This window comes from Ammodytes marinus, assembly GCF_949987685.1.
Source record: "Ammodytes marinus genome assembly, chromosome: 16".
In the NCBI taxonomy this organism is placed as follows: domain Eukaryota; kingdom Metazoa; phylum Chordata; class Actinopteri; order Uranoscopiformes; family Ammodytidae; genus Ammodytes; species Ammodytes marinus.
In genome coordinates this window covers 9925812-9934682 of record NC_137220.1, presented here as the reverse complement: position 1 = coordinate 9934682, position 8871 = coordinate 9925812, and the positions used below count along the sequence as shown (strand labels likewise).

The 8871-nt window shown below is 36.9% G+C and overlaps 1 protein-coding gene across 1 annotated transcript; it reads left to right on the top strand.

Annotated features, from left to right (window-relative positions):
* The first annotated feature begins 5598 nt into the window (after positions 1–5598).
* Positions 5599–8239, top strand: psmg3 (proteasome (prosome, macropain) assembly chaperone 3). Its single transcript, XM_080044522.1, has 3 exons — positions 5599–5708; positions 6423–6651; positions 7582–8239. Exons 2-3 carry the CDS (start codon positions 6433–6435, stop codon positions 7732–7734), a joined length of 372 nt encoding a protein of 123 aa, XP_079900648.1. The 5' UTR covers positions 5599–5708; positions 6423–6432; the 3' UTR covers positions 7735–8239.
* Positions 8240–8871: the final 632 nt, after the last annotated feature.

The following is an 8871-nucleotide window of genomic DNA, read 5'->3' as shown; positions in this document are numbered from 1 at the left end:
ATGACTTAATGAAGGCTTTTAGTAATGATTGATGATCACAAATACAAGAGTGAGGACCCAACTGTTGCTTAAGTACCCACAAGATGAGAACAATTTGTTTAAAGTGAGAAGTTTTTTTTTCAGGTCGCTCTGGTGGTGTAGTGGATGGAGCGCGTACCATATTGGCTCCGGCCTTCGTTGCGGTGGTTGCGGGTTCAAATCCGACCCGTGGACCTTTACTGCAGGTCTTCCCACCTCTCTCTCGGTCTCCCCATTTCAACTCTGTACTATCAAATAAAGCTTGAAAATGCCAAAAAATATCTTTAAATAAAAATAAAGTGAGAAGTTTTTTCTCCTGCTTATTTTTATTTCACATGTGTGCAATATATAATGAAAACCCATCAAATAAATCTGTTAAATTCTGTTTCTGTATACGTCACTCATTTTTCAAATAACATTGCTCTAAAGGCGAACATATTTCCAATACAAATATAAAAACACCTGCAGAATATTGCAAAAAAGAAACAAACAAGGACGTCACAAATTATAATCTACAAACAAGGACAAGTAAAGTACACATCCACCGCTGACCTGAATACTGAGGAATCTGAAAGTGCTGAAGGGTTGCCAGTTATATAACACCTTGCCACAAAGGACGAGGTTTCACTTTCAGCATGATGGAATTATTAATAGTGCACCGAGTTCCCACCTCTATTCCAGTTTATGTATGAATATTCCACACTTCTTAGTATGGATATTCCCTGAATTTAGTCACACAAACCAGCTGCAGCATTACGGGTGGCCTACTGGGCCAAGGCCCACCCAATACAATACTGGGCCCACACATTATCAGGCCCATCCATCAAAAATGAATGGGAGAAAATATGTTTTCTAAATTGTTACTTTTAATTATTTAAAATTAACATTCAATCACAAAATGTAGACCAAAAATATGTTTCCCTTTTAAAACAATAAAAGTAAAAGCAACATTTGTGAGTAGTTTGATCCAATCAGAACCGTCCATTTTGCAAAGCCTGCAATAAACTCTGATGGGCCATTATGTCCAAATCATTCAAACAAAAATGTTCCTGGTAAATACTCATATGTATACTGTATATGTATCTATGTATCTCCATTGTGTTTGGGACAGATTTAGCTAGTTAGTCAGGTAGAGATACTTTAAGTTATTTTACAGATACCCTAATCAGATCAAAGTCGGATTAAAAGATTACCTCAGGCATGCTGTTTGCTTGTTTCTTCCAAAGAATTAACTTTACTACACCTAGAGGTTTTATTGGCTGCCTGTGATTTCATCAGATTTGGGGGGTGGGGCTTTTAGAAGATGGCTACAATGTGTTCACTCATAAGTGCAGGTCCACTGCCTACTGACAGCAGAGGATCTTCATCTAGAAGAAATTAACGTTTTTGAAATCCCATATTCTCAATTTTAAACTTGTGTGCTGATGAACTTCACAGCAAAGGCACATTAATCTGCCATGTTAAATGTTGTGATGTTTTTGTTAGAAATCTTTCCATTGAGTTTTTTACGCCAGCTTAGCTTGTATGATTTGAGGAGCTTGGAGAACATTCAGACATTATGCCAAAAACTCTTACTGGCCACAAGCTGTTCCAATCACAATTTACTGCGCACATTTCTGGAACACTGTGAAGAGCTGAGATGAGACAGGGTGGGAGGTGTTTTCGCTGCCTCTCTGATTTCTCTTTATCCTTCATAATATTTAAATCTGCCATCTGTCTGTCGCAGCCCATTCAAATCAATAGACAAGCTATAGAATTTACTGGAATGAAATATCTCATATTAAATATCTGTCATGTTCTTTTTTGGGATTGAGAATGAAATGTCTTACTTTGCTCAACACTTGCTGTTTTAGTATGTCCTCCAGTGTTGAGAAGATAAATATACAGTAAACGGAAAGTAGATGGGAGAATGGTCAAGTATTGGACTTGGACTAACAGTCCAGCTACATATATCAGTGTAGCTGGAAAGTCAAAACCACAACCTTCAGTTGGGGGAAGTAATCAGTTATAAACTCTGACCTCATTAAACTTAAACTTAAATCATATAGTGATTAGGTGGTCTCTGGAAGAAAAGGTATCTCACAGTCTGTTAAGCCTTTCTAAAAAAAATGCCCTCCGCATGTTGTTATTCCCCTTTGGTTTTCCTCTGCCTGTCTTTTAAAAACACTTTTAAAATCTAGACTCAGTGGTTAATCCCTCTTGGCACGAGGGCAACTTTCAAATGTCACGGATAAGTCGCTTTTGAGCTCTATCTGTAATGCAGCACAGCACTCTAGTGGCCACAAGGATAATAATTGTTTATGCGTGTATGTGTGTGTGTGTGTGTGTGTGTGTGTGTGTGTGTTTGTGTGTGTGTGTGTGTGTGTGTGTGTGTGTGTGTGTGTGTGTGTGTGTGCATGTGTGTGTGTGTGTGTGTGTGTGTGTGTGTGTGTGTGCATGGGTGTGTGTCTGAGAATAGGTAATGAGGCATATATTGACACATTTGAAAGTGCATTTTTGTCCCCAATCAACCTCTGAACTTTTACAAAGCAGGTGTGAGGAACATGGGTCCACGTTGGTTGATATTTTTAAACCACAGATGACCTGATATTGAAGGAGTTCTTATTCACAGAGGGAAAAAAAATAAATAAAATTAGCCTGCGTGACATGTATTCAATCTGCACAAACAAGACTAAGATATATATTTTTTATCTTGGATTTCATTTTGTCTTTGTGTGCTACGGGGGGGAAAAAAAGGTTGACCAATCCTACAGACATTACAACCCTTAAACTCCATGAAGTGTGAAATATATAGTTTTTTTCTCAGTGCTTCTCAATTTTTCTCAATGGTCAACTTTTTGGGATACAGCTGGTGTTGTGTAGCATTTTTAATGCCCAAAGAAAGATAACGAAACAGCATATTTCAAGGATGTCTCTCTCAAGACAGTTTAATGGTGCATCTGGTTCCTTTGTCTATGTGTCATCCAAAGTACATCGTGATTAAAATCTATTGACACAACCAACAACTACAATGAAATGCCTTCCCTCATTTGATCCATAACACAAAGATTAGATATGAAGGTCCTTATTTTAGCTGCAAGTCGGCAATTGTTCACTTTTTAAAGGATTTGGAAAAGGTTGGGTCATCAAGCAGCGAAATGGAAAGTAAAAAGTAGAAAGTGTCTTCTTTGGAAAAACATTTATATAATTATCCTCAATCATTGCCATCTTCACCGGAATCTAACTATAGTTAATTGAACTACTACTATTTTTTTTCCTGGAAACAGCTCAAGGACCCTTAGACCTCTGAAACAGCCACTGCATCCATTAGTGTGAGTCTACTGTAATTCATTATGCAAAGCAAGCCTTAGTAATTCACTAAGAAATATTACATGGAATGAGTTATGTGGAAGTGGAGCTCATTACAAAGTGCCAGTGGTATTTTCATTTCATACCATTATCATAAAAATGTTCTCAGGGCCAACTGGATAAACCTGGTATGAGATATTTTTCTTGCGTTGCTGTGTTACACCAAATGATATAGAAAATGAAGGAGAAAACAGTATGTAACATGCAATTAAATGGCTTCACAACACACGTCTTTTTGTGAATGAGGAAACAAAACCATCAACTTGAACTGACACATTTTCAAAGCCTTAAGGAAGAGGATACGGATTGATAGAATAAACTGAACTGAGCTGAACTTGAACACCCTCAATATAATATTTTTTTATTAAATTGTCTGTATCAGTTCTGAATAGTTGTGTGTGCTTTCAAGGATTTCCCAATCTTTCCTCTTTGACACAAGCTGTACTGTTACACAATCTCAGACTGTATGCATTACACTGCATTACAAGCAATGCTGAAATATAGCATATTGGTATTTGCATTACAATTTTGCTTAGATCAAAGTGATCAGTCAAGGACACAGATGGTCAGCCAGGGAGTACAGGGAGCGGTCCAACCAATTTCATACCTACTGCTGCCTACTCAGAGTGTATAAAAATTCTGCTGAGCCGGCTCTATTTGACATTGTGAATGTGTCATGTTCATAGGGATGGCTCCTTTTGGATCAGCCTGATGCAGCACTCACAGACTTCAGTGGAGCCTCACATCCACCTGAAAAAAATTGTCATGCAAGCACTTCTGCTAACTGTGAAAATTCCTCAACTGCTTGCCTCTCCCGCAGCTTTAAAAGCAGATGTGACTTGCCAATGTGTAGCCAAAATGGAAAAGTTCAACCTTAAATTGGCCCTGCATAGCCTACGTTTGGCATTTGCATGAAGTAAAAAATATCAGGTCAGTACCATTGCTGGGCCCTGGAAACTTTATTTTTTTGGTCTGTTAAAATAAATAATACAATTGATCAATTTCATTTGTTAATCATTAAAGTCTTTGCAATGAAAGTAAGTTTCTCTCGTCTCGTCCGTCTTTAGTTTTCTCTTCATGTCGGCACCATGGCTCGGGGCGAGTTGTGAACTTTGCATAAAAGACCTACGTATATAGATTCTGCCACATACTTTGCCGTGCACATTTTAGATCTCTTCAAGTAAACAAAGGGTTTCTTTAGCCTGGGGTGTAAGGTGCCAATGTTAAATCAAAATCCCTGTTGAAGGAAAAGGAAAAAATAGACATAACATACAAAGTTAGACTCATCTGCTCCTAAAATTAAATAATCCATTTACACTTAATTTAAAAAACCTCTTGCATCTGTGGTTTCTTGCTTTGGAAGAGTACTTTCTTATACTTAATATTGATTGAAATGCACCAGGGCTGAGGATCGGCTTAAGGCTTATTTTCAAACTAAAAGCTGTTCACTCATAGGCTACTTTATTAAAGTTTGTTGAGTCATTCTCACTTCATCACAGTCATTTTCTGGGAAAATAAGTGTGCAAACAAATGATGTACAATCATGCATTGTGATCAATTCTGGAATCTAGAACATTATTTATGAGGAAAAAAAGAGAAGCAAATAATAAACATACATCTGTTCATCTTCAAGTCTCTGGCAAGCTTCAGACAAAGACAAATAAACAAACGTTTTGAAAAAAATAGAGAAACATAAATATTGAGTGCAGATCTTCCGTTCACTTGCCCACTCTGCCATAGGTCCCCCATTGATTAAAATATTGTATCCTTAAAACAAATTTGTGCAGGACTTTTGAAATAGATAATCAGGAAAATATAAATAGTGGCAAATGTTCCTATGATTTTCAAATGCCAATAAGTATCAAGTGGAAGATACATCTGATCTATGCATACATTTGCTCAGAGATTCATTCATTACTTTCTAACTTGTAGCCCACATGTGTCAAACTCATGTGGCCCTTGAACCAAAATGAGTTTGACACCCCTGTTTTTCCTTCATTTTCATCCTTATCAACACAGAAACGCCTCATGTAGCCTATCTGAAGTTGTTTGTTATTGTAACACAATTTTCTGAAAACGAATCACGTGTTCCCATTATATCGTTCAATTCACCCAACAAATGTCGTTTGACTAATTAAATCCTTTCATTTTCTGTAGAAACAAAGTGAGGCGTGACTTCATCTTACGTCATCACGCACGGACAGCCGCGGTGACGTCCAACTAAACATTGCTGCACGTTTGTTTTCGGTGGAAGGTGGATGACAGAGCGCCAGTGAAGTTGCCGAAAGTGAAGCGCCTCAGTGCAGAAGAAGGTTTACACAGTGTGCAGACGAAGGCAAAGGGTGAGGCTTGCTTATTTTACACAGACGCTGAAAAGTATGTTCATTGTAATGTCAACTGTGAAGATAACAGCTGAAGCTAGCGTTAGCTTTGTAGCTAACGTTAGCCTGTGCATGCCATTACTTCCCTGTAGCCTAGTCGAGCATCACATCTGCGGAGCTTCTGTCATCACCCAGCAGCAAAGTTAACTTTATTATCCATATTAAATATTTCGTCAGATATTTGGATACGAATTTGAACTGTATGCATTTGCTTTTCTTACTTATCCGGAATTTTCTGTATGAGTCTGAAAATCCCAATGTAACTTGTTGGAATCATCTTTTCAGATCAATTCCTATTTATCAAATAATTGAGATGTTTTATTTATTAAGTTATTGTATGTAGAATCTGCAAATGCTCAATAGACTTAGTTTGAGGATGTAACACAGAGGAGACACTTTTTTGGCTGACTTGAGAGGTTTTTGTATTTTGTCTGTGGTGTTTATTATTTTGTCTGTTTGATTATCTATGTGATGGACAGTTTGGGGTTTTGGTTGTCACCTAGGGCTTCAAGAAATTAGTATAATTGGCATCTTTCACTATGTTACAAAATGATTAACCAGATATGGATCTGGTCAAGAAAATATTTTGCAGAGTTATCGGTAAAGAAAATGCTCTTTAGCTGCAGACCTGAAAATAATTGGTGTACTTTTGTCTTATTTTTTCTTCTCTCCCAGGATTACCGAAATGTCTTCCACTGACTCCATTATCAAATCGAAACAGGCGGAGAAAGAAGTCAATGGAATTTCTACACAGGTCGTGTGTACACAGTTCAGCAACTATATATTCATAGTTCTCACTCAGTACGGCAAAATTGGGACACTGATATCCATCACACCTGACTCCAGATCTAATGATATCAACACGCCAACGTTCTCCACCAAAGTACTGCTGGGCAAAGACGAGGTACGCTCTGAGAAATAGTTCAGATAAAACCTGTATCGGTGTGATACAGACTTGTTCATATAGGACTTGAAACAGCCTTTTATAACATGGGAACTCATTTCGTGCTGTCAAAGTTCAGATGAGATTGGTGATGAACTGCGGTGGTGGATGGGGAGAAATTAGACGTGTGCTATCTTGAAGTTCAGTGGACTGTTTAAATGTACACAAGGAAACCTATTGCAGCCCGCTATTAGCATATCACTTTCTAACTGACATAAAGTGGATTGTGGATCATCAATAATGAAAGGATTTTTTAATATTATTATTAGCTTGTGGAGTTGACAAGATCTACAGTTTGTTCTTCACTGTTCTGGTCATTTTAAAAAGGGGGTTTTGGGGTCAGACAGGTAAACAGTGTTGAAGCACCTTCACACAGACTGAATGGTCGTGTTTGAATTATATTTATCTAATGTAATTAAGCATTATGTCAACAGCCAAGTCTTTATCTCTGTTGTTGTCAAGTTAACTGGATTACACAACAGCTAGATAAGCTGCTTTAATTAAAATAGAATCAAATCGTGATGGAAGACAAGCAAACCCTGCTTACTCTGGGAGAACTTCACTAAAATGAATTACCTTTCTGAAGATATGTGTGGAATATAGAAAAATGAATAAGGCTGCATTGCAGTGAAGGCACGTTATAATTGTATTTTCTTTTTTTACGACTATATGCGATTACAGTAGCACAGAATTTGGAAAAGTCTTTTGTTTTATGGCCAACATTTTCAGTGTGGAATGATCCTTTTCAAAGACCAATTCAAATGTTTTATATATTTGCAGATGCCCTTTCATTTTTATTCATTCATTTTTATCTGACACATGCATGTTTCATCGTAGCATTTCCAGTATGTCATATTATTGCTGACACCTGGTTTGTGTTTGTGTTTTCAGCCACTGACGCATGTCTGTGCCAAAAACCTGGCAATGTTCGTGTCGCAAGAAGCCGGCAACAGGCCCATCTTACTGGGACTGTCACTGAAGGATGCCTCCATAGATGCAATAAAAGAAATGAAAGAGATCATCAAAAGTTGTAAAGTGTGGTAGGAAGTGGACATGATGGACATGAAGCCGGGATTCTGGATGAAATACAGGCCTTTTGGATTCCATCAGAGTCAGCTTTTTCCTCTGTGCCTTTTCAAACTGAAATGATTTTTAACTTGACTAAATGTCAATCTGTGGTTTAAAAAATAAAAACTGAGGCGTGTGCTCCATGACAGACATGTATAAGTCCAATATCATTTACACTGATCTTTTGATTTGTTGAGACAGTAAATAATGTCTTCTGGAAAACACAATTTGGACTTTATCTGGTTGTAAATGAGCCATTGTGTGATATTAAAATCTGAAGAATGTGCATCAACTAAAGTTATAGTTTCTAAATTATGACCCACAGCTACTGTTCCAGCACTGTACACACACTATGTATTTTCTGCTTTTGTTTTGTAAATTGTAATACCTAAAACGGTTTATTTTTTTGTATTTTAAAAGTGAATATTCTAAAATGATTCATTAAGATAATTTAGAAATAAAGAAGGTAATTTTTAAAATCTTTAAAGTCTTTTTTGTGTCTTTGAAGCAAATGCAACTCAATCATTCCCCTAGTGAAGAACAGTGTTAGTTTAGCCCTGGATACTGTAACCTACATATTTTAAGCATCACAAATACAACATTGGGCTAAATCTTTTGTAATATTTCTAATCTGCTTTTATAAAATTTAATATAGCTGTTTTACACTTAGAACAGTGCAGATATGCAGTCATGTAAAGTCCCTTTCAAAACCTTTCAAATCAGTTTATTCTGCACTGGCAGTGATTCACTGGGATTGTTTGCGGATGGGTTTACTGTAATTTATTACATGACAAATAGTGGTATTACAAGAACAGTCTGAAAACAGTTTTTAAGATTTGCAATATTATTTTAAATCCATCAGCTGTGATGGATAGTCACTTATTTTTATCAAATATAGGCTAATAGCCTACAGTAATCAATATCAGATTATAGGATTTTTATCTATCTTCGTTTTTTTATATCATTTCATCACATAGGCCTATGATGTCACGTTTGTTTTAGGCTATACTCTACCTTAGGTTAGAACCATAGATGATATATAAAACATTAGAACATTATCATTCCAAGATAAATGCAACGTGATGACGACATGTGGCACGTGATCCCTTCACC